The sequence below is a fragment of the Olea europaea genome, chromosome 18 (genome assembly GCF_002742605.1).
Source record: "Olea europaea var. sylvestris chromosome 18, O_europaea_v1, whole genome shotgun sequence".
Lineage (NCBI taxonomy): Eukaryota > Viridiplantae > Streptophyta > Magnoliopsida > Lamiales > Oleaceae > Olea > Olea europaea.
Genome location: NC_036254.1, coordinates 25,693,285 through 25,720,075, shown reverse-complemented (window position 1 = coordinate 25,720,075; position 26,791 = coordinate 25,693,285). Strand labels below are relative to the sequence as shown.

The 26,791-nt window shown below is 33.3% G+C and overlaps 2 protein-coding genes across 2 annotated transcripts; both read left to right on the top strand.

Moving 5' to 3' along the window:
• The first annotated feature begins 8,305 nt into the window (after positions 1 to 8,305).
• On the top strand, positions 8,306 to 13,197 carry LOC111367947. The gene is made up of 5 exons (XM_022989079.1): positions 8,306 to 8,650; positions 9,908 to 10,147; positions 11,243 to 11,326; positions 11,934 to 12,063; positions 12,154 to 13,197. Exons 1-5 carry the CDS (start codon positions 8,379 to 8,381, stop codon positions 12,910 to 12,912), a joined length of 1,485 nt encoding a protein of 494 aa, XP_022844847.1. The 5' UTR covers positions 8,306 to 8,378; the 3' UTR covers positions 12,913 to 13,197.
• Positions 13,198 to 19,551: 6,354 nt separating this feature from the next.
• Positions 19,552 to 25,741, top strand: LOC111366921. The gene is made up of 3 exons (XM_022987604.1): positions 19,552 to 19,585; positions 19,739 to 19,789; positions 23,178 to 25,741. Exons 1-3 carry the CDS (start codon positions 19,552 to 19,554, stop codon positions 25,379 to 25,381), a joined length of 2,289 nt encoding a protein of 762 aa, XP_022843372.1. The 3' UTR covers positions 25,382 to 25,741.
• The last annotated feature ends 1,050 nt before the right edge of the window (positions 25,742 to 26,791 follow it).

Here is a 26,791-nt window from a genome sequence, read left to right as displayed (position 1 = left end):
TTATTAGTGGACATTCATAGAGATAAGATACGAATCATATGAATAGTTCATTTTTCTCTATTTTTCATTATATAAATGTTTTATACAACTTTTTATAAGAATTACTTTTTTATGGGTTTAAAACTCTTCAAATTCTTAGTTAAAAACTCAATTTAACAATGTTAATGATGATATAACTCTCCCATTTTGTTTTACCCTAAAAATGGAGGTTACAAGATGAAGAAAGTCACTTTTTCACTGTACATCTTCTCAAATACGAATTCACTCTTATTTTCTCTCAAAAATATATTTTATGTTAAGTTAAATTTAAAATAATAGCAAGGGTTCGAAGAATAAAAAGGTTTTTACACATTATGTTCTTTTATATTTCAAGAAAATTAAGATAGATGGTGCTAAATATTTTCCCTTTTTGTTCATTATGTGTATATATGTATGCATGAGATGTATTTTAGAATTTTTGAAGTTACGAATAAAGAAATTTATGTATGGCTATAATCGGTTTCTATGACCCCAATGGATTTTTCAGAATCATGAATTTACTGTATTCATCTACGTGAAATGTTATATTCCTATCACTTTGTATATATCTAACTTCTTTTAAAAAGGGGAACACAATGTTACTGTGGATGGAACAGTAAACTAATTCGAAAATACTGTACAAGAGAAGAAAATGACGTCATTTTTTGTACCTTTTTTTATTGTTTTCGGCTAATACCATACCGTTTCCATTTTTTCACTCCTATGACCGTTCCTCTACTCTTTTTCTGACTTGATGGAGGTGAAAGAAAACCATCAAGAAAATCAAACAACGACTACACCACCTTTTCTTCATCCTTCTACGATTTGGGTCGGCACTCCTTCTGCGATTTACTGCTTCCAAAAGCATCCGTTGAATTATTGTTTGTTGGGATTGTTCACTACTTCTGTTACTTTTATGGTGGCTTGACTTGTTCACCAGTGGTAAATGATTTCGTTCTCCATTCATTTATTTATTTCATGTCTTCTTTTATAAAAAATTGCTAATTGAGATAGAAATTTTGGATATCATCTTGTTATTGTAGTTATAAATTGTTGATTGGAGTATGAGTTGCAAAGAAATTCAGGAAGCCTTCTTTTAGTAGAAATGAACTTTAAGTTGTGGCTTTATGACAAAATTTCATATTGTCATCTCTTTGTGTCTCAAATAGGGTTGTAGGAGAGAAGAAAGATAAATGGTATAAAGTAGGAAAAAATAGATATTACGTAAATAAATAGAGAAAAGTAGGGAAAGCAGAGAGGAAAAAAATAATAAAAAAAATTACCGATAAGAAAAAAAAGAAAATCTCTCCACACATTCGCACTGTGCAGAGAGTTTTTTTTTTTTTTTTACTCCGCACCGTACGAAGAGTTTGCCAACTCTTCACACAGTGCAGTGAGATGACAAACATCTCTCCGTGCAGTTTTTTTTTATTTTTACTCCTCACTATGCAGAGTTTGCCAACTCTCCACATAATGCAGAGAGACAAACCATCTCTCCGTACTGTACAAAGAGTTTTTTTTCTCTCCGCACTGTACGGAGATTTTTTTTATTTTTTATTTTTATATATTACTCGTCACTATGCGAAGAGTTTGTCAACTCTCCACACATAGTTTGCCATCTCTTCGCACCGTATAAAGTTTTTTTTTTTTTTTGCTCATGGAAGTTTATATATACTAAAATTATTATTATTTTTTTAATGCTAATAGCATGATGTGTGGAAGAACATTTGTCTAACCATAAACAAAATGAAAAATAAAAAAATCAATTTTCTTTGCGCTAACAATAGAGAAAAACAGTCTCTTTAGGCATTGCACCTTTCAGTAATTAGGCTTGCCTTAAGTGCCTTTTAATGTCACATTATTGAGGCTACACATGTGATGAATTAAAACTAGTATTTTTTTTTGTTTCCCTTTATTTTGTGGTCTTACATCTCAAATTTGGACTCATCTCACATTTTGTTGTTGGATTCGAGTCTTGGCTTCTCTTCTCTGTATTTTGTGCTTAAGTACTATTTGAGTTGATTGATTCTTTTTATTTTTCGAGTTGTGCTAAATTACTGCTAATTCTTTTATTTTTTCATTTACTTCATACGAAGTATCATAAAAATAATCTATGAAACACATATCCCCTTTGTAGCAATTAGAAAACAATTAATTTCATAGTTCTAACTTATTTAATAATTTAAATGACGTAGCAGAAAAAAAAATTACAAGTGCTTAGCATAGTGCGGAGCACTCCACACAAAGTACTGAGTAACTCCGCAATTGCTCCGCATAGTGCGGAGCAGAGAAGCTCAAGAGACTCAGCACAGCACAGAGTCTTCCATACTGTACGGAGACTTAAATCTTCGCTTTTTTTACCTCTTTAAGCTAGCATGTGGGCTGTCGTTTCTTTTCTCCACTCAGCTATTTTTTGTGAATTTGCACCAAGTCACTCTCCTGAGTCTTCTCTAGGGTTTTGGAGAACTACACTGCGATTCCACCTCACCAATGGCTTCTTGGGGTAAGCTAATTTTCACATACATAACTATAATCAAGGAAACGTCAAGTAAAGCTAAAGAAAACTTGATTTCAGCATCTTAGGTAAATGGGTTTCTTCCTTTACTTGAATTTGTTGAATCCTGGATGTTGGTATTAAGTGGGTCCCATCAAATTTGTTGAATCCTAAAAGTTAGACTTCTCTTTAATTTCCTTCAAATTCATATAGCAATATTTTCATTTCCTAATTATATTGCTCTCGAAAAATGGAATTTCGAAAGGAATAATTACATGTGGGTAAATTTTGTTATCCATTCGCACTCTTTATAACTTGAATTTTTTATTCTTTTTGGATTGCACTTTCAATATTTCAGTGTGAAATTTGATGCGATAATGAGAAGCTAACATGTAAGGAGAGGTAGATGATTTTAATTATTTTCTTGTTCCTTAAGTAAAATTGAATCTTGAATATTTGGGGGTTTTTTTTATGGTCAAGGTTGTCTCTTTTCCCATGTTACACTTCATAGATTTTCAATTTTTAAGAAGAGGAAGATATTGATTTCGAGAAGAGAGAGAGGTTGGGCTTCTAAACTATATAGAATAATTATGTTGTTTTCCTTGGGCAAGATTATTGTTAACCCCTCTATTATTGAGATATTTTGCCAGTTCAGCTTAAATATCTTTGTTAGATAGGCTTTGGCGTGAATTTCTGGTTATCAATATGTTGTTTGTGTATTCTTTTTTCAAGTTTCCTCAAGGTTTTTGTTGAATTATGAGGTAAGGTTGAATTTTGGTTGTGGTATAAATTTCTTACCATGTTCGTGGGATCCTTAAAGTATGCTACATGGATTATGTCAATATAGACGAGGGTTTACGATATATGGGTTCAGATATATGCCCTTGTGAAGTAATGACTTGTTATAACATGGAATAAAAGTGGATGGATAGCAAAAAGAAACTGAGAAGGGAAGAATAATTTGTTTTCATATATGAGATTTGATATACAATTTAAGAATTAAATAATTATCAAACATTCTTCTAATACAATATTTTTTCTTTCTTGTAATTACCAAATTTTTATCGTGCTGGACAAAGATGGGAGGTTCAACATAGCAGGCCAGATGCAAGGCTTGAGTGAGATTAAAGACAAGGGGGACCTTGGTGCTTGTTATTGAAAAAGTAGTGGTGTTCTAGGGCTTGAACCTCTTATTGCACTTGAAATATTAGATGGCATAGTAATGGCTCTTTAGGTAGTGTTTAAGCCTATGCACTTTATCTATGAAGACACTACTAACCTGCACTTGCATTATAAATAGTTTGGACTTAAATTATTGGCAACCATCTTGATACAAAATTTAGGAGACAACAAGGAAGTAGTTATTCATTAGATTGTGATGTAAAGTGGAGTCATCTAGCCGTGGAAACAATGTTACTTCTGCTCCTCGATCTACCGAAGTAATTCAGGACTTAATACACACGCACACACGAAAGCATACACTAAATAATTTTATTAGTATATTAAATTATTTTTCTTCATTCTTAATTTAATTGATATGTAGCTTTTGAGGAGGCTTGAGTATAGAAGCAGCAATGAAAAGCAGGCTTAGGATGAAAGCAAGTCTGAGGAAAAATAAGCAAGTATTAAGGTTATTATAAGCTTTGTAAATATTCTTGTAAAATTTTAAGTTTTTTCTTCTATGCTAACTACATGCTTATGTCAAGCAATTAGAATCGAGTAGAATGAGGCTTCCTCAATTAAAATAAGAATTATAAAGAGCTAAATGCCAGGTGACAATTATTTTGGCATATCGCCTTTTTTTAATAACTATTGATAATATTATCTTCTTTCATTCTTGCATTATCTATAGTATGGTAAATCATTCTTCTAATAATATTTGCTTTTTACTATAGGTTTTATTTAAGTCGCAATTCTTTTTAGGAGATGATCAAAGTATTCCTTCTACTAACGTAAGCTTAGGTACTAATGGAATCGGTATTATCTAAGACTTTAGACTCGGGAAAAGTGGTGGTTAACAGGAATTATAATATTTACTAAAAGCTAAATTTTGAAGTTTATTTCTGCCTATAGATGATGTGGTTTTCAACACGGAATGGAGACTGTACAGCATATGTATACAATTCAGGTAACTCAATTGCCATAATTTTACTATATTGTACCTCAAGAAAAAATAAATCTGAATTCTGCCTTTGCTTATAGCATGTCCAAATATGTTTATACATACCCAAGATTTTTCACCACGTGCAACAAACTTGGTTAAGTATAGATTTCTTGTTTGCTGTTGAATTTTTTTGAAATGGTGTTAATAAATTTTTCACTTCAATTGTTTCCTAACTCCTCCAATATAATGCATGTGAAGCACAAAATCTACAATAATGCAATCAAATAAAAAATCGATCGAAGGCCAAATACTTTAGATACAGCAAGTTCTAAAAAATCTACAATCTTTACACTAATAAAAACACAATAAATACAATATTCGTGCAACGCACGTTCAACCACTAGTGTATATATGTTTATGACAAAAAAATGTACGCCATGTGATAGTAGTCATATTGAGCTTAAAGTTCATACCTTCCATGTTGATAATTTTTTTCAAATTAAGGGATTAGTTGAGGAAGTAGGATTTATGTGAATTGTGGAGATCTGAAGAGAGAAAGGTGCTTCATTTGTGTAGTTTCTAGTTCATCACATTTGAAGAGTTTCTAGTTCTTACGAGTTCTGCAACTTATGTTGAATGTTTAGAAAAAAAATGTTAGTTTATCTTTCTTTTAGAAAACATTAAATTGTTATTTAGTTTCATTATGCATATAATTAAAGTTGCTAAAGAAGTTAAGATTAAAAGTTAGACTTGTAAACAAAAATTTTCAATTTATTAGCTTGAATTTTGTCACTTCATTCTAGATGGAATTCTTTGAATTTTTGAACAAAATTAGTGAGGTTTCAAAGCCCTATGAGTCCTCTGTCCATTAGCTTTGGAATCAAGTCAATTGAAGGTCGACATGATAAGTTATATATCATTTTTTGTGTGCTATGTTCAGCATACTCAAGAATAGGTCTTTTCACATATTTCAGTGTTTATTGGAGTGCTTAAATGACCTTTGAAAATTCTAAAATATTATTATGTTGTACTTGAATGAGTTTAAAAAAATATTGTAAAATTTTTATAAAATTATGTGCTATGTTCAGGATACTCGAGAATAGTTTGAGTGTCTATTTAAATGCTTAAATGATCTTAAAAAAATCTAAAATTTTATTATGTTGTACTTGAATGAGTTTAGAAAATACTGTAAAATTTTTATAAAATTATGCATTCAATAAATGGTCCAACTAAGCTTATGAATCTAACTCTTTAATGCAAACTAAAATTCATTTGAACCCTCTATTTTAGTTTTGCTATTTAACAAATCAAAATTATCTACTTTAAATCTTTTGTTACCAATAAATTTTAGAACATGTAATAGAGTGCAAGGGTAACTACAAAGTTAAAAATAAAAAAATTAATTTAAACCGAATTTTTGAAAGAAACAATAGGAACATTATTGTTTTTGTACTAATTTCAAATTTCAAGTTCATTACATTTTATGGAAGTACATAGTTCTTTGTTCATATATAATTTTAATTTGTTACTTTTTTGTTGTTATTGTAACGCTTAGACCCCTTGTGGACCGGAACGCTACTTGCTTTACTTAACTAACCGGTGGTTTAGTTATAGAAGAATATGTTTTAGTGGAAGCTTAATTTTTACAATGATAATTTTAACAACAACCTTTCGAATACTTTAAATAAAACACTGAATAAAAAAATAACGGAACGTAATTTATTTGAAGAAAACACAACTTGTTCTTGCGTTCAACGTTATTCAAATACTTTAAAGAAATAACATTGAAAACGTTCACAAAAATAAATTTAAATAACTTGTTCACCGGGTTTTCCATGGGCTCGTTGCACCACTCTCCATCTTTTCCATCATCTAGGCTCAAGGTAGAATCATATCAATATGTAGAGAATTGATTAAACCCGTAAGTTAAAAAAACTTAATAGATGTGCATTTGTGATCAAGCTATACATTTCAAAGTTGTAATTTTAGAAACCTTTTCATAGTAGGATTTCTGGTAGAATCACAAACACGTAGAGTCATGACTTAACACGAAGCCTCGACCGGAAGTACATGTCGTACCCGGAGGTACCATTAGACATGGAGGTATATGACGTATCGGAAGTACCATTAGACATACAAACATTAACATAAATCTTCATTTGTTAGAAACTTATAACTTAACACGAATTAACACTTTGCACCTCTACCTACCTTGATTGATGCTTTGAACCTTGTTGAAAAATGCACTCCTTTGATGTTTCAAAAAAAACACTCCGTTGAGAATTGATATTTGGAAAACACTTCTTGATAGTACCAAAACTTCTAGGAAAAACTAAGTTTCCTCCCTCTCCTTTCTCTTTTTTCTAGACTTGAAAACTCTCTCTTTTATGCTTAGAAGCTTTTGTCTTGGTGTGAAAAATGTGTATGCATTGGGGCCTATTTATAGGTGAAAATTTCACAATTTAAGGGCAAGTGAAGGGCCTAATACTCATTAATACGGGTGCCATTTATGTGGGAGTTATAGGTTTAAGAAGGTGCTAAAAAATCGTGTAAGAATTTGACTTTTCATATTTCGCGTACTTCGGTTGATACTGTACAGCCTTTAATATTTCTATCATAACTTTTTCTCCCGATATTTGATTAAGGTAATTCAAAGTGCATTGGAAAGCTAACTCAAAGAGTTACAACTTTTCTTTAAATATCAATTTTCAAATCGAATGTTTTCTATGTCGTAAATGGGTCTCAAATGAGACTAAAAATCTGAAGTATACTTTAGCCATCCAATATTCATGTCTTAGTACCACTAAGGTGTTTAAAAGTATTTGGGGTTCCACAGTTATTGTGTGGGCGTGGGGCTATTAGACAATGTTTAAAGATATGAAAAGTTTGCTTGTCTTTTCTAGTTTTAAATGAAAATTTACGAAAGAATAAAAAGCTAAACTTGGTTCCAAACTAATTAACTTTTTTGATATAAAATGAAGGAGAATTTCAACTTTCATGCTTAAAACATTTTAGTTAAATGAAATTATTTGCAAAGTACTAAAAATATATTTGAAAAATATTGTAAAAATCGAATTCTTTATTACATTTATGATTTAATCCATATCCGGTGGGGTTTAAAATCAAATTTTTAGTAAATTTTAATAAAAATTAATGAATCGTATGATTGAAAAGTTATGAATTTCATGAAATTTATGGTTAAAATTTTAACTTTAATTTAAATTAAATTTTGAATTTTCATCTCCACCGAACATGGACTTAAATTATAAATTCTCGTAAATTCTTCCTATCATTTACATGGTGTTACTATTTAAGTGGAAGGGTATTATAAAAAAAATGATAAAAAAAAAGGGATATAAACAGCACTAAATTGGATGGACTCAATGACTCATTCATGGACTATTCGTTGGTATCATTTTTACAACCTTGCTATAGGTACAAGGATTTAAATCCTTGTACCTATCGAACACTCACATTCAAAGATGAGAAATTTTTTTTTTAATATTTTATACACGGATTCACTCTTATGTGAGTGAGAATTCAAAAATCTGGCAAAAAATCCCTATACTTTAAAGAATTTTTGTCATTTTTATGGATTAGCATTCCATCTATATTAAAATAAAATTAATTCCACTTTCCCACATCCCAAAGACCTAAATGGTAAAATTGCCAGTTGGCTCCCACAAATTAGCCATTTGACCGTTAGACTCCATTCTCTCATATACTCCTAATTCTGAACATTTGGGACTGCAGAGCAGCACCATGCTCGATCTGAGAAGCATAGAAACCCTAGAAAATGTCAATACCAAAGAGAATGACAATGGTACAAACCAGAAGATTTCGGAATATGAACGGTCTAGAGAACAGAGGATCAAAGAGAATCTTCAGAGAATGCAAAATCTTGGGATTCTCGATCTCTCTCTAAAAGTGAAGTCCCTTAAGCCCACTCCCAAAATCACCAAACATCGCAAAATCCCTCAAACTCAAAGTCCCTCTCCTTTGCCTCCTTCCGGCCCCGTCCGCCGATCATCCAGGTAATATGTTATTACAATGCCGGTACTTCTTTCTCTATCTGTCACTGTTTGCGTACGAGTTTATTGTGAACTATGAAGTGTTGTTCTATTTTTTTTTTCTTTTTTTGGGTTTTATATATTCTTTTGAAATAACATTTCATGGGTTCCTCTCACCATTTATGTATGAAACTATGATTATGTTGAAGTGTCTTAATGGGTTTTAGGTATACTTTTGAACTAGTGCTTCATGGGTTCCTCTCTTCCGTTTGTGTATGGTTGGTGAAAAGAATAATGCTATTTTTTATTACGATGATGGAAAATATGTGATGTTTATCACGATGGAGCATCGGTGATGTGGTAGTCGATGACGAATAATGGGGGGAGACATGGTCTCATGAGAGAAAAATGTGAGGGACAATGGATTATCACGTTATCGATTTTCCATCATCAAGATGATAAATAGCATTACTCGGGTGAAAATGTATGAGTTTTGTGGTTTCATTAAATGTTAATCACTATTTGTAGTCTCCTGGTTATGATTCTTTTTTGTATCTTTTTGTCCAGTGAAAGTAGAAAGGTCACGTGATTTCAATGGATGTTGAATTTTTATATTGATGGATAATAATGACATATTTTCTCCTTATTCAAGGAGAAGGTGAAATCTAGAAAAATTCAAGATGAAAAATGACTTCTTCAAGTTTGTTTTAAAAATCAAAGTAGTTTCTTTTCTAACTTAAATATAAGAAAAATATAAAGATAGACATTCAGTCTCAGTGATCCCTTTTCTCGACCTTGGTTGAGTTGATGATTCAAACTTTTTAGGTTCTTTTTTCTTCCTCCTCTCTTTTGCATACAGAACTCATAAGTTGAACTTCAAAATCAAATTTTAACATCCAGCTACTACTACAATTATTTAGTCCAAATTACTACTACACATGGATTCCTTCCAAGTACGGTTACATATGAATGTAAAGAACTGCAAAGTGAATTAGAGAAATTTTCAATCTTAAAATACAGGAATATTTGAATTGTGAAACCGAATAAATAATGAAGACATTCGATAGATAACTGTAAAAAAAGGGGTATTTTCCATGTTCACGTTGTGTCTTACGAATATTGGCTTTACACATGATTTGTTTGTATTCCTCCGCCATGATTAAAAGCTATGGGACTTTGAGACCTCCACGAGTATTTAAGCTTGTATGCGTATGGTTTTTAGTTACTACAAATGAGTTTCACTACTAATACTTGCTTTTCCTTTCATTATTTATTCAATAGGCTGCAGAATGCAACCCCAGTTACCTACTCTGAAGTGCGTTTGACAAAGAAAGACAAATCTCTGGAACTTGAGGATGAGTTGCTTAGAGAACAGGGAGCAAAGCCTGAGATTTATACTGAGGAACATGAGAAGTTGCTGGGAAACACTGAAAAGAGTTGGACATTTTTTGTAGATGGATATGGAAAAGACGGGAAGCGAATTTATGATCCGGTCAGAGGGAAGACTTGTCATCAATGCAGGTAGGAAATTAATTTTTCGAATTATTTAGGTAGTTTATCTATTACTACTTGCTTGAAGTGCCCTTCTTCTCTATTCGTTAGTTTTTGTTACCCCCATGTAAAGGTGTACAAATTTGTCTGGCCACCCAAGCACTTCCAGTGCCCTGCACAGCTAGGTCCGGAATGGGCGCTGATGTGAATTGGTCGTCCCTCCAGACAGACACATAAGACTGTGGTGCGTGAGCTGTGATCAGCAGCCTGCCGGGCCATTTATAAAAAAAGTAAAGGGAGTTGCGTGTTCCACTTTCCCCCGCATGTTGATGTGTTTGGATCTACATAATAGTGTAATATTTTGTTTTTTAGATTCTGTGTAGAATTAGGGCTTTAGAATTGAAATTAGGTACATCCAAAATGGATACCCCCTTGAAATTTCATTTTATAGAGCTCCTTAAAAGGAATACAGTCACGGATTTGATTATTTGTTCTATTGCCAATTTTCTCACTAGATTGCAAAGTATGGTGCTATTACAAATACTGTCATATTTGATGCAAAACATTGCATGTGATTAAGTTTTTGAAACAGAATGATATGTTTACACATTTTTGCACACAATTAACCTGTTCTCCGGAGACAGTTCATGCTCCTAAGATTTGATCAAAAGTATGTCAAGTTGATTCTTTCCGTTTCTTATTCGAGTAAAAGGAGCATTTCTTGTTGACTCATAAATCTGAAGGCACTTGGTTTATGGTTCTATTTCTTCATGTTTTTCTTTGCTTTTCTTTATCCCAAAAATAAAAATAAAAATAAAAATTTCCGTTTTTCTTTGCATTTCATTTTTTAACACCTCTCTCTATATGTTGTGTACTTGTTTTAACTTGCATGGTGTTATGTTATATCCACGCATACCATCTTTAGTTCGGTACAATGTACTTAGATTTTTTTATGCATATTTACAGCATGTATGGGAAGTGATCAAAATACATACTTTTAATCCCCCACAATACTACTCACTTATTATGCACACATTTTGTAGGACCCACAACTTATAATCACTTAAATTTTAATTTATTCACTTACGAGACATGCACTTAATAAGTATGCACACTATTTTGCAGGCAGAAAACTCTTGGCTATCGTACACACTGCAGCCAATGCAACATGGTTCAAGGACAGTTTTGTGGAGATTGTTTATATATGAGGTATAACATGGCAAAACCAAATTATTGGTCCATTAACATATGTAAAATACTTTGTTATGCTATCTGTATTGCTAACCCCATTCAGTGTGATTAGCATATTGGTGATGGGGAAACCACGAGTTTATTTTCACAGACTTGTCTTTGTTACGCTAATTCTTTACAATTTACCTTCAATAACAAAGGATCTACTATCCTTTCATAGATTAGCATAGTTATTGATGGTCCAAGGACAGTTTTGTGGAGATACAATTTTGTATAACACACCAACACCAAATTCTTGGGCCATTAACATATGTAAAATACTCTGTTATGCTGCCCATATTGCTAACCTTTTCAGCATGATTAGCACATAGATGGTGGGGAAACCACAGTTTATTTTCATAGTTTTGTCTTATATTATGCTAATTCTTTACAATTTACCTTCAAAAACAAAGGATCTACTGTCCTTTTATGCTCTGGTACTTTTTTACGTAAGGTTAAACTAATTCTCTCTTCTAATTGATTGGTATGTGTTATCATATTGCCTTGACCTTTTTATTTATTTCCCTACTGTGATGATGTGTAGATTATAGTCTAAAGTTCAAGTCTACCTAACCATCTTTTACAGATACGGGGAGCATGTGCTTGAAACACTGGAAAATCCAAACTGGATTTGCCCTGTTTGTCGTGGCATTTGCAACTGCAGTTTGTGCCGGCAAGCAAAAGGGTGGCCTCCTACTGGGACACTTTACAGAAAGGTAAATCTAGCAGCTACTTTTTGGACGGTCCTTTTTCTCTCCTTACAAATTGCAATGAAAAGCTGAACTTCGACTATCTTTTTGTTCTAGATTTCAAGTCTTGGTTATAAGTCAGTGGCACATTATCTTATTCAAACTCAACGCTCAAAAACACAGTCGGATGAGAATGTGGGCACTAATGTTCCAGTTTCTGCCAAGAGATCACTCCCCTTTGCTGATACCGAAGCAACACTAGCAGAGGATGATCTTTCTAAGTTTGATGGTGGATGTCAAGGGATCAATCCTCAGAGTGAAGAAAATAGAACAGATGTTATACCAAATGATGAAAAAGTGGAGGTAACATACTCGAATACCGAACAGGGTGAGACTAAAGGGGCAGCACAAGTTGACAGGGAACATGATGAAAGTAATATGAAACCGAAAATTCTGGAATCACTGAGCAGCTCTCTTTACAAGTCCAACAATATGAATATAGATGTATTTATACTAGAGCCCGAAAATCACAAGAAAGAGGAAATCTACATCGTGGACAATGAGGATTTTCTTGCCCCAGAGCATGATCAGAGTAATATGAAACTGAAAAACCCCAACTCACTGAGCGATTCTCCCTTTCCCAGCTCTAACAGTAATGTGTCAATGTCTGAACCTGAAAAACTCAAGAAAGGGGATATCACATGCATGGCGGACAACAATAGTTTTCTTGCTGTGGAAACAAGTTCAAAATCTAGAAAGAAGCGTGCTTGCACCACTGAACTAGCATCTGATAGTGTTGCTGGTAGGTTGAGGCAGAGGCGTATGATGAAAAATGCAAATGAGCTTGGGTTTGACCAGATGGTGACGATGCCATGAGACCGAAAATGCCATGTAGGGCATGAAATTGGAGATGCTTCCCTTCATGTAAGAATCTGGCTTTTGATAAACTAGTATACATGATTCTTCTGTAGTTAAAAGAGGCATCTACCGAGGTAATTTAAGTTCTTGTTTTGCTGTCAATGCAAGTACATTGGGCATGTTACTTAAAATTATTTTGATGTTGCAGCACTGAATGTTCCTGTTTAGATTTATTAGAGCATGTTTGGTTGGCTGAGCTTAAAACTTACTTTAGAAAATAAGTTTTCTAGTAAGGCTGTCAACTGTGTTCTTTATATTTGCACGCACAAACAAGGGAACTTTTGAAAATGTTAGCCCCCGTTTGGTCCCTATTTCTTAAAGTTCATTTCTTTTTGCAAACTCATTTTCAATTACATTTCATGAGTCTCACAATTTTCATCAACTTTGTAGTCACTCATTTCACCAAGTTTTATTCATATTTATTAAAAATCAAATTTTTATCTAAACCAAGGCATAATTCTAGTGCAGAATTTGGGCTCAGCACCCAATGCTTAAAGAGTTTTTTATTAGGAAAATTACCTAGAATCCTTCTTTTCATTAAAGTGGGTGGGTGACAATGATCAGGTGGTAAATACAATGTTTGTAAAACGGGATCGGATTAGCCAATTCAACCGGTAAGATCGAGAACCGGACCAAAATGTGGTCCGATTATACTAAATTAACCGATTATTTAATAACCGGTCAAATAACCGGAAAATCAGTCAAATAAACCAAAAATCGGGAACCGGTTACGGTTTTGGATTGGTTTTCACAACTTTTTTTTGTATATATATATAAAAATTTATATAATAAAAAGGTTACCTTAAAGATGAAAATAAATATACTCACTTCTTCTTCACTTATGGAGCTCTTTTATAATCATTTATTGAATTCCATAATTGATAAACTTTCAATATGGGATTGACAAAATTTAATAAAACACACTTTCAATACACTTTCAGTGTGGATTCACAAACTTCAATAAAGTACGATTTTTCAATATTATTTATGGCCACATGGTGAATGATTATACAATTAAATTACTCAATTTCTATAAATTGCTAAACATTTTTTTAGTCTTACAAATTATTTAGTAAAATTGAAATGAGTTTTTAAGTGATCTAAAAAATAAAAACTATTAAAATTTATATTAAAAACATATATTTGACATATTAGTATTTACTTTGAACTGATGGTGTAAAAATGTAAATATATATTGTTGTGAAAATAAAATTTAAATGTTGATAAATATTTATTTATCACTTCCAGTTTGATCCCGGTTGAACTTTTCGACCCTCGATCCTTTTTGTTTATCGGGTCGATGCCCAAGCCGGGTTTTAAAACATTGGGTAAATACTTATTTTTAAATTAATTATAACAAATTAATTACACCTACACCCCCCATCACCCCCAATTGCTTATTTTACACCCCAAACCCTGATTCATTACTAACTTACACGGTCTCTCTCTTCCCCAAAAATCATATGGTCACTCTCTTACCTAAAAATCAGGTCGATGACTTTTTCTACATCCCACCCTCTAGATTCTAGCCACTTACTGCTTTTCTCGTCGGAGTTTCTCAAAACTGGTTGCCTACTGCATCGACGATTGCAATCACTTGCAGCGGTTTGATGGCTTCGTCCCCACCTACCCTTTAGATTTCGGCCACTTGTTGCTTCTCTCGTTGGAGTTTTACAAGATCGATCAACTATTGCATCGGTGGCTACAGTCGTTCGCAAAGGCGTTGCGAGCAATGATCACGACCACTGCTTGTAGCGGTTGCAATTATCGTAGATTTCAGCTAGTGCGCATCACCGCAAGCTCACTATAGCGGAGTTGAGGTGCTGCAGCGTCACTTGTGGATTTGAAATTTCCTCTAATGTTGCATATCATATTGGCAATCCATCGCCTGTGGAGGTTCCTGTGGCATTGCAATCACTAACGGAGGTTTTTTTTGGTGATTATGGGGCGATTTTCCATGGTTTTTGTGGTGATTTTGCAGCATGTTTTGTTATGATTTTTGAGGTGCTGGTCATGGTAGTGTACTGTGGTGGCGAAAACAGGTTTATGGATTTTTTGGTAGGGGGTAGTGGTGGTGGTGGTGATCGAGATAGAGGAGATTAGGCCTAGACATCGAGTGGGTCGGTCCGGGTATTTCAATACCCAAAACCACCCATTACGCTTCGGGTATTTCACAAATAGAACCATTCGGATCTTTGTAAATATTAGGAACCAAATCCAAACCCGAACTATTGGTTCCGGTTCGATTTCGAATCTACCCATAGCATTTTATATACATTTATTTAATAAATTATTTACATAGACATTTTTGGTACATATACATAATACGCTACTACTCGAAAGTATTTTTGCAATGAAGAAAATTCAGTTAAAATTTTTCAAGGAGCAAAATATTGAATACTAAAAGCTACAAAAAATGGGAGAAAATAAAATAAAGATAAGAAATGAAATTATAACTTGAAAAAAAATTTATTTTTCTTAATAAATCTTATTCGATCTATAAGAGAAGCGTGCACTAAATTTAATGCACAAAATAATTCTTGTTGATAGATACATAACTAATTAAAACGAGCTGATATAAAAAAAATACTAATTAAATACATAACTAATATAATATCAAAAAAATTATGGTCCACATATTGAACTCGTTCTGTTTGAATAAAATATATATATATATATATATATATATTTAAAAAGAGAATCACAAACTCAAGATAATAAAAAGGTACAACGTAGCGCAAGCAATGTATATATCAAATTCAATTACCATGCGTTATGAAAAATTAAAAAAAAAATCACTTAAGTTTATTAACAATACAAGAAAGTAAAAAAACTTGAATTGCAAAAAATAAACGCTTTGATTCATCAACTTATAACACAGCCTGTTTGGAATTTTTGATTTGTAAAAAACTCAAATTATAAACATTAACACATAATAACCTCTGAAACACAACAATTTGATGTGAGGTGAGATGTAAAAAAGTAGGAGCCTATCTTATTTTTAGGGTTAGAGTTTAGTTTTAGACTAAGTACTATCAAAATTAGGATTTTTAGGATTTATAAATTTTTCAGCCTATAAATTGAAAATTAATTTTTTTTTTTTATAAAAATCGGTTCCACTCGAGTACCCCACGGTTCTGGTTGAAGAACTAAGAATCCAATCGAACCCAGTCGGTTATCGATTTCGATTTCTAATTTATTTTTCGAGAAATTGGACCGGAATCGAGTGGGAGATTTAGTTCCGATTAAAATACCCAGGCCTAGAAGATATGCTAGTGGTGCGTTGTAGGTGTGTTGTGCAGTGGTGGTGCGGTAGTTTTGTGGCTATAGTGGTGGAGGTGCGATAATTTTCTAATCCGCGGTTCGTTGGTGGTGGTGTGGTGTAGGCTGTGATGGTTCTATGACTGGTTGTGACTTGAGATTGACCTGGTCACAAATAGTCACAATGAATAAATTTTGGTCACAATTAGTTGTACCGACGACAAAGTTGGTTATGGTTAATCATAGGTTTGCGGTATCTGCAGATTTGTTTGTGGTGACTTTATGCGATTAAGTATGTGTATGTGGTGATTGTTTGTGACCAATTTTGTTTTAATTGTGGTCGGTTGTGACTTGAGATTGACCTGATCACAGATAATCGCACTGAATACAAATTTGGTCACAGTTATTCACACCAAAGAAAAGTTGTTCAGGATTAATCATAGATAATATAGGTCAATGAGTTTGTAACATGTAGTCATAAATTAGACGGTTACATACAGTCACACTGAAAATAAATTTGATTACAAATAGTCATATATGACACATGTATGATCACAGATAACGCAGTTGCAATCTGATCAACTACTATTATACACTATTACGACCACCACAATTTTTGGGAATTTTTTCTACAGTGGAGTATAGAAAGAGAAATTGTTTTCAATTTTAGGAGATTTTTTCTATCAGCGAACCGGAGCGATCGTCAAAGCAGGTATCGGAGTGGTCATTGGAACAGTTTGCCAAAGAGATCATCGAACAGTCGCTAGAAAGGGCATTGGAGTGATAGCCGGAACAATCGTAGGAGTGGCCATCATGGTGATCATCGAAACAGCCGTCGGAGCTGGTGGCTGTCTTCGGTGGAGAGGTGGAGGAAAGGTGACGTAGTGGGGTGGTAGGATGTGATGGGTGAGGTGGCATGAGTGAAAATAATTAACGTATATTATATTATACTTTAATAAATTTATTTATCACCTGATTTTTGAATTATTTTAATGAGTTTGTTGTTTAAGAAATGTGATTTTCAAAACTAGATCCCTTTTTTATTGTATTAAGGGCCTATTGGATTCTCACAGCCCAGTTTATGTGAACATCCCATATTTTGCATCAGCTTTCTTGTTATGAAGATCTGCTTTGCATCTTCGAAGTAAAAATAGTGAAAAGGAAAGTTGTTCCGTGTAGGGAAAATAAAGTAATAAAGACAGCACTTTTCTATATAATTCGAAAATGAAGTTAGTTCAAATTTAAACTCCAATAAAGTATAGTGTTAGTGCTTTAAAGAACATTTATTTACTCACGTAATCCCCATAAGATATGTTTGATATAAAGTGATTACGTTAAAAATAAGGTATAGGAGTAGACGAATGTCTTCAAGTTCAAATTTCACTAGTATTAATTTATAAAACAATTGCAGAGACTTCTATAGTATAATGAATTTGATCTACATGTAAGATAGTATGTTAAAGATAATAAATTAAATTTTCAGATAGAATTATTTAAAAAGTTAACTAGGATATGTTATCCAGTGTTTGACTAACTTATAGTTTATCGTAATCCTAAAGGAGTACTATTTGTTGAAAAGGAAAAGCATTTGGTCACTTTGTGAATAGCTTTATCATAATGGAAATGGACATAGCTAGAAAATCATTATCCATTTTACATTATTACATGTCGATCAAGAATTAGAATATTAAAAAATGTTGTTACACATAGAATTGTATTCGAGAAGAATTCAATGAACATATTTATCAAGACTTTACTACAAGTCTAGAAGATAATGTTAAAAGGAATTGAATAGATTTTTATATGTGACAACATGCTGTTTCTATTTGATTTAGATAAAAATTAAAATTTTAATAGAATTTGATAAAAATTGGTAGAATGTACAATTGAAAAGTTGTGATTATCATGAAATACATAATTAATATTAATTATTAACTTTAATTTAAATTTTAATAAACTTTTTTAGTTTAACCAAACAAGGACGCTATCTCATATACTTGTTGGATTCACTTGAAGTATGACAATTGAACAGTATTTATTGAAAGATGATAACGAGATTAGACATCAACTTGGTATTGCTCTGATAACTAGTCATTTCAACTTATGATTTGAATACTTGAAAAGACATGTCACATTTTATTTATTTAAATTTAAATTAACCTCATCTAAAATTTTTTGACTAATTGAGGAAAGAAGTTTAATCATTTGGATAACTAGGTTGTTTGGACACTTTGCTAAGAACCAATAAAGGAATGAGGTTTCGACTTTCAATTTAATAAATATACTCATAGTGAATACTGAATATGAAACGATACCTTTCAGTTATTAAAAAAGGGGAACGGTAGCTGATATCTGGCTTAATTTATAAGTGCAAGAAACAAAAGGAATATCAATATTAGATTCTTTGTGAGTTTTTTGGAAGCATCAAATTGATGCTTTTTCTTGTACAAAAGATGCAAAGCCAAACATGATGGTGATTCAAATGAGATGTTTAAAATAAAGATTGAAACAATGTTATAACATCATGGGTGAAAACATTCTAAATCCTTGTTTGGTTTAAATAAAAATTAAAACGGTAGTAAATTTTAATAAAAGTTGATGAAAAATACATGTCCGTAAAATATGTGGTGGAAAATTAATTGGAGAAAATTATTTTAAAAAAAAAATGGGGCCAAACAGAGTTAGTTATTTTGAGAGAAGGGTAATTGGCACAAAACATCCACACCTTTCAAATTTATTGTGAAAAATGTCCATACCTTTAATTTTTTGACATTTTTACCTCTATTTCCATCTTTCTTTGCGCTAAACGTCCTTTTTACCATTTTTTGACTTAAAATGGCCAAAATACCTTCTATTTAAACAAAATAAAAAATTAAAAGAAAAAAAGTACAACTATAAGCCCAAACTTTCCATTTGTGCAAATCAGCTAAAATTTAAAATAATAATAATAATAATAATTCTTCCATACCTCACCCCCCCACTTCCATTCCACCGCCGATCACAAATCTTAAATTGCTTCGTTTGAATGGTGAATTACAACAATTGATTCACTACTTAGAGTCGTTACACTTTGAATTGTATTCTAGTTGGAGCAATTTGTTGATTGTTGATGTGGAGGAACACCAATTGAAATGGGATCGAAGGGTTTTGAGTTTTCTCCATTTTTTGAATGACATGTCCAGGCAAAATTGGAGAAGACCCATATGCTCATTGGATGCACCATGAGGAGTAGGTACTTGAGGTGGTGGTAACCACCAACGTTGGAAAATTCACCTGAAAACTACAAAATGGCTGTGTTCGAAGTTGCAGCCTGTTTGGTCTGATTGCGTGAATTAAATGACATTTGAGGACCGTGGACAGGGACGTCTTGGTGTGTATATTCGACTGGTATGTTAGGAATGGCATGAGTCTTATCGAAATAGGTGGTGCCGTCCCGTATTTGCATTTGCGAATTTAATATTTTGACTTGCAATTTCTACCAAATCTATTGGCATGGTAATTGGATATTGGGTGTTATATGTAGAGGAGAGTGAGGGTTGTCCGGTAGTATGGAGGTCCGATGGTTTCGACAATGGTAGGTCGAAGTTTTTTGGCTTCAAAGTAGTGGGCGATTATAAGTGGTTTAGTGACTTTTTTTTTTTTTTTTTTTTCAGTTTTGAGCTGATTTGCACATATGAAAAGTTGGGCCTATAGTTGCAAATTTTTTTATCCTTTTTTTTTCTTTAAGTAGAAGGGTATTTTTGTTATTTTACGTCAAAAATGGTAAAAATGACGTTTAGTGCAAAGAAATGTGAAAATATGGGCAAAAATGTCAAAAATGAAAGGTAAGGACGTTTTCCACTATAAGTTGGAAAGGTATGAATGTTTTGTGCCAATAAACCTTTGAGAGAAATATCATTACATTTTTATTTTATTTTTAAGCAAAAAGACTTTAAAATCCATTAAAGAGAAAATGTCTTCAAAAGTAATTATCAAGAGGGTGTTTTTTTTTTTTTTTTTAATACTTTGAAAAATATGGAGGGTTAAACATAAGTGCTTGTTTGGTTATAAGGTAGAGTCAAAAAGTATATACAAGTAATGGATTCTTAGTTTTATTTAAAATAATGTTTAACTAATTTGTAAAAAGTGTTCTAAAAGGCGAGCCAATGTGCCGCCTAAGCCAAGTGGTTTGGAACCCTATTTAGCGGCCAACGACCCGTGCCTGGACGTGATTGGGCACGCATTATTATTATTTTATTATTATTAATATTAATTTTTTCTTAAATTAAAACTTAAAAGTTGATATTTTCCTAGATTCAAAACAGTCATTTGGAGCCTTGAATAAAGGAAAACTTTTAAAAACTCCTAGTTATTTACTATTTAGTATTTACATTTGAAAATTATCTTTTTGTTGAAAATTTTGAGAAAATGTACAAAATTCTTATAAATCTATTTTAGATGTTGGGTAGGTATTATTTTTAATTATTAAATAATTTTTTGATTGATTAAAAATTAAAGTTATATTATAATAAGAAAATGTTTTTTAAGCTTTTTTACGTCTCTGTCTCGTCTAAACTCGCTAGCCTTTAGTACGAATCACCACGCATTACACATTTTAGAATACTGTTTGTAAATATTTAGAAGTACTACCAAACAAACACTAAGCCAATTTACTCATAAAGCATTAATGTAATTTTTTTGTAAAAATAAAAATAATAACAGTTGACATTCAAAATGACACATTTACAGGGACCAATGCACAACGACAGCATTGGAAAAGTTTGTGTTGGCATTAATTATGTCTGGCATTGTGTAACGGTCCATGTTTTGTATCAATGTCCCTATTAATTGTTTTTCGCTATGTTAGTTGAGCATACTATGTTCCATTTTTCATAATTTTTATTTGATTTTTAACCTATTTTTGCATCACACGCACACGAATATAACAATTTAAAATTACATGATTTTTACTAAATTAAGAGGTTCTGTCCAAAAATGTTGACAACAATAACAAAAAAATTACTCGAGACAAGTTATAACCAGAACTCGACCTAAATTGATGCAAACAAGTGCATCCAGATGACTTTCACGTTTTAAAATTGATATCTTACAATTCTAAAAATTATTATCACAAAAATATCTTGTTGTCCACATAGTGAACTAATCATATCGCATGACACATTTTAAAAATTCTATAGGCATTCTTCTGATAATTCAAATCGAAATATGTTGAATTTAGAAATGATAAACTAACACATAATTTCAAATATCCAACTTCCTAAGTGGTAGAAAAGCTTGATTTGAATAAACTTAATTTTTGTTTGGTAAATAATTAAATTATAAATTCATGTTGTCAAACTATCACTTTTTATTAATATATTCCGTGAAAATCAAGGTAATATCCAGTATTCACTCATCCATCATTTGTTTTCACTTTTTTATAATTTAAAACAACTTAAAAATCATTCCCAAAATGTTTAACCAAGTGAAAAAACATGTGATAAGACGATAATTAAAGTCAACAATCAATTGGATGTAACCAAAAAAAGTTAAAATTGTAGTCAATTTGATCTTTTTCTTTTCTTTTTCATCTTTTTGGTGACAGTTTAGGGTCTCGTGCCAAACTCCACCTATCCAGCAGGGAATCCTAAGTACACAAAGAGGGGAAAGAATTGGAAACCCAAGAATAATCAAAATATTGTTTTATTTAAATATTTAGTGTAGTAAAATGAAATGAATTATTTAATTTAATCTAGAGAAATTTTTTGTTTAATTGGGTTTGTTGGGACCATACGATCATATGCTTGTTCTGATAATTGGCCTAACCAGTAAAGTATTTGCTGGCAAATTGACCACTTGAGCATATTGGAATATTGTTTGTTATTCTGGATAGCATTATGCTAATGTGAAATTAATATCCATTAAGCATTTTATGCGAAATTAAGCACATTATGCCTTTGAATATGGAATAATGTCATCATGGGAATGTGCTCACAATGAGCAATATTACAATATTTTTGAAAAAAATAAACTATTTCGGCAAAACCATTTGTTCATTTTATCTTGATTTGAAACATTTCGAGTGAAAAATCATCTTGAGGGGTCGTTTAAAATTTAATTGATTTTTTAGAATCATCATAATGAGACTATTAAAATGGTTTTTAAGTGCGGCATGAAATATTTTTTCAAGTCTAGAATGATTTTATTTTACTAATATGCATGTATTTTGGCTAGCTTATTAAATATCAAAAAGCCATATCAAATGAATTTATTAGACAGTCAACTTTTAAAGCGTCTAAATATTTTCTCAACGGCATATGACTAGGCAAGAGTAAATAGGTTAATAACAATAATTGTCAACCAAAAATTAACTATAATAATCCAAAGGCAGAACAAATTATTGTTTCTTAACCAGAAATCAATTCATTTTCCCCTTATTTTTACCAAACATACAAAAAGTAGATTACAGTGGTTGGACTTTGAAGGGATTAACATAAACCAGCTTTTTACAAGCCAACTGATTGTTTGACTTTGAGCATCACAGTAAGAAGAAAGGTCTTCGAGTAATAGTGGGTCCGGCCTTGGCCATACACCACAAAGTTTTGTTTAATCAAGAATCCAATAAAATCTGATTCAAGATTTGATAAATAATAATAGAACAAATCAAAGCTTATTGGGGAGTGAAAGTCAATGTCATTTGCTTACTGTTTGTTTAATGCATAAAAGCAGGTTAGGTTTAGCGTGCCTGCTATACAATAAGCAATTTCCACTGCCAGATAAGAGTCAAAAGTGAGAGAGAGAGAGAGAGAGAGAGAGTTGTGGGGTAATGGTAATCAATAGGGGGTGTATGTTTTTGGGATACATAACTGAAGTAAATGTGCATTTGTTGTGGAGGGTTTGGCTTTAATTTGTTTGCAGAAAAGGCTGGGACACGAGAAAGGGGAAATATAGCTCTTTGAGTGGTCCTTCTTTTTGATCTACAGAGCCAAGAACTGTGAGCCAGAAGACTCGAATAATGGATTATTTGAACATCCCTGAGAATGAATATGGCCTTGTTTTTACTGTGAGCCGTGGCTCAGCCTTTAAATTGCTAGCTGAGTCATACCCTTTCCACACGAACAAAAAGTTGTTGACGATGTTTGATCATGAGAGCCAGTCGGTAAATTGGATGGCTCAAAGTGCTAGAGAGAAAGGTGCTAAGGTTCATAGTGCATGGTTTAAATGGCCTACTCTTAAGCTCTGTTCGACTGATCTGAGGAAGCAAATTTCGAACAAAAAAAGGAGGAAGAAGGATTCTGCAGCTGGTCTTTTTGTGTTTCCTGTCCAATCTAGAGTTACTGGTGCAAAGTACTCGTATCAGTGGATGGCCCTGGCTCAACAGAATAATTGGCATGTCTTGCTTGATGCAGGGGCATTGGGCCCTAAGGACATGGATTCCCTTGGATTATCTTTGTTTCGGCCAGATTTCATCATCACATCATTTTATAGGGTGTTTGGCTATGACCCCACTGGATTTGGATGTCTTCTAATCAAGAAATCTGTGATGGGAAGCCTACAGAATCAGTTGGGGCATGCTGGTTCTGGTATAGTGAAAATCACTCCTGTGTTTCCGCTGTACTTGAGTGATTCAATGGATAATTTCCCTGGATTTGGTGAAGACGAGGAAGTCAGTAGGAATGCTGAAGTTAAATCTGAAACTCGCCCACAATCTCAATTGCCTGCCTTTTCTGGTGCATTCACTTCTGCGCAGGTGAGGGATGTGTTTGAGACTGAGATGGAGCATGATAACAGTTCTGATAGGGATGGCGCTAGCACCATATTTGAAGAAACGGAGAGTATTTCCATAGGGGAGATGATGAAAAGCCCAGTATTTAGTGAAGATGAGTCGTCAGATAACTCACTATGGATTGAATTGGGTCAGAGTCCTTTGGGCTCAGAAAATGCTGGTCATTCAAGCAAACACAAGGTGGCCTCTTCCTCACCACCGGTTTGGTTCTCCACTCGGAAAAATAACAGGAGGACTTCTCCAAAAGCACCTAATATATCAAGCAGCCCGACATATGACATGGAATTGAACCAAGGGCATCTTGAAAATGGCCATGTATTATCATTTGATGCTGCTGTTCGATCAGTCTCTCAAGATTTGGACCATTTCAAGGAGATTCCTGAAGAGGAACAATTTTCCGCAAGAGACTCTGAATGTAAGACTCCAAATAACCAACCTTTTCAGGAAATTGAAGAACCCGAAACTAATAAATCAATGGGTTCTGCCAACAAGGGATCAGGCCACAACAACATGAATCATCGAAGCATACAGAATGGCTCAGCTTCTGAGATATGCTCTGAGACGAAGGAGAGTGCAATAAGAAGAGAGACAGAAGGGGAATTCAGACTACTAGAAAGGAGAGAAAGAAATAGAATTGCTGGTGGCAGATTTTTTGGAATAGAAGAGACTGAGCAACTGGGAAGTAGAGGCAGAAGGGTATCCTTTAGTACAGAAGATAATCGCAAAACTCGTCTGGGCCAAGCTGTTGAGGCAGGAGAATTATCAGCCACTAGCCTGGATGATGAAGATTACATTAGCGATGGGGAATATGATGATGATGGGCAAGACTCCGACAGAAATGAACCCGAGATTATTTGTAGGCATCTTGATCACATAAACATGTTAGGTCTCAACAAGACCACCTCCCGACTGAGGTTCCTCATCAATTGGCTTGTGACGTCTTTGTTGCAATTAAGATTGCCTGGTTCAAATGAAAAAGACAGTCCACCACTTGTTCATATTTATGGGCCAAAGGTTAAATATGAAAGAGGTGCAGCAGTTGCATTCAATTTGAGGGATAGGAACCGAGGTCTGATCAGTCCGGAAATTGTTCAGAAGCTGGCTGAGTCGCATGGTGTCTCTCTTGGTGTCGGAATCTTGAGTCACATACGCCTTCTTGATAGCTCCAAACAGCAACGTGGGTCTTTGAGTCTTGATGATACTACCCTTTGCAAGCCAATGGAGAACGGCAGACATGATGGTAAAAGTGAATTCATCAGAGTCGAGGTCGTTACTGCTTCTCTTAGCTTTTTGACTAATTTCGATGATGTCTATAACTTGTGGGCATTTGTGGCTAAATTTCTTGACCCGACTTTTGTGAAAGAGGGAGTCCTTCCACCTGTTGTAGAAGAGTTTGAATAACGAGGCTTAGAGCTGGTACTATTGCTTTTGTCCTCCATACCCATTTGTACAGTCAGATGATGCAGAGATGATTGCTAATCATGGGGAGAACTGGATCAAGCGCATGGATTGGAAAAGTTAAACTAGATTCTTTTTGCCCTCCACGCCCCCTTTTTGCTGCAAGTGGGTGAATTTGTTCATTCTTGTTTTTAATTGCTTGGATTTTCTCTTTTACCTTGTGAGGTTCTTGTAGAATTGGGTTTGAAAAATTTGTATCATTTCAGATAGTAATTACGAACTAGAACTGATGCGTCCTCCTTGCATTCTTAGGGAAAGTGCTTTCTGCTGTAAAAAAATGTGTTTTGCTTGTTTCGGGCTACATTTTGTCCTGTTCAATTTTCTCAAGTTTCTGCCAAAAATAAAAAATAAAAAAAAATCAGTAAATTATTGATCAGTAGAGGATAAAAGTCTGTTCCAAGCTGTGAGTTTTCTTTAACTTGTACTCAATAGATTCTTTGGCTGCCTAATTTTCCAGTAACTGTTTCAATCAGGTTCCAGTTCAGCCATCATGAATGAACCAGCATTGGCTTCTCTTCAATTTAAAGCCAAAAGAACATTATTTAGTCACATTTCAGTCACTCTCAGAAGACAACTGCCGACTGCCTAATATATAAGTCAAATCTGTTACTTTACCTACAATTTATTCCGCAATTCTCTTGCAACATATAAATTAAAGAAACAAAAAAGATATGTATCCCTAGTAGAATAACAAGAAAGGAACGTGAATCAACATGGTAACAAAATAAGTAGTGATTACGCATTCAAGTCTTCTTGTCATCCATTAATAAATTTTCTCATATTTTCATGTGAAAATGAAGAAGGCCAACATGTATCAGTGTTCGTTTTTAGGGTGGTGTGGTGTGGGGTGGGGGAGGTGAAGACAGTACCAGCCTTAGAACTGCTTAGGCTATTGGACCGGGGTTTAGTATCTACAACTTTAGTGGAGGCCTCCTTTAACCATTTGGTAAGTTATGGAAGACTCGAGCTGCAAACCATAACGCTTCTAGAGTGGCACATTTAGAATATAGAGGAATTGTGCATTAAGTAAATGCCTAACTTTAGGAGAATCTTACCAAATGAGATTGAAAAAGAACTTCCATCAATGGTTGGGGACAGTGGCTCATTGACAATTTTTAAACAAGAAAAACTTGAATATATAAAGTAAGATACAAGTGGCATCAAAATTAAGAGATATTAGTTTGGTAATGGCTTCAAATCATCTGAATGAAATATGAAATATATGTTGAATTTAATTGTAATCATACTAAGAATCAAGAATCACATAATTATAAATTGATAGTTTAAATTCATACCTACGGAAGCCGTAGTTGATATGAATAATAGCAGCTAGATCTTTCCCTCCTTATTTCT

What these genes read in the sequence shown, in the direction of transcription:
- LOC111367947 (XM_022989079.1), top strand. Translation starts at nt 8,379, where the DNA reads ATGCTCGATCTGAGAAGCATAGAAACCCTAGAAAATGTCAATACCAAA. An exon ending in AAGACTTGTCATCAATGCAG is followed by an intron (nt 10,148 to 11,242) that starts GTAGGAAATTAA and finishes ACTATTTTGCAG; the next exon opens with GCAGAAAACTCTTGGCTATC. An exon ending in GGAGATTGTTTATATATGAG is followed by an intron (nt 11,327 to 11,933) that starts GTATAACATGGC and finishes CATCTTTTACAG; the next exon opens with ATACGGGGAGCATGTGCTTG.
- LOC111366921 (XM_022987604.1), top strand. Translation starts at nt 19,552, where the DNA reads ATGACATTTGAGGACCGTGGACAGGGACGTCTTG. An exon ending in CCGTGGACAGGGACGTCTTG is followed by an intron (nt 19,586 to 19,738) that starts GTGTGTATATTC and finishes TGTTATATGTAG; the next exon opens with AGGAGAGTGAGGGTTGTCCG. An exon ending in GTCCGATGGTTTCGACAATG is followed by an intron (nt 19,790 to 23,177) that starts GTAGGTCGAAGT and finishes TTTGATCTACAG; the next exon opens with AGCCAAGAACTGTGAGCCAG.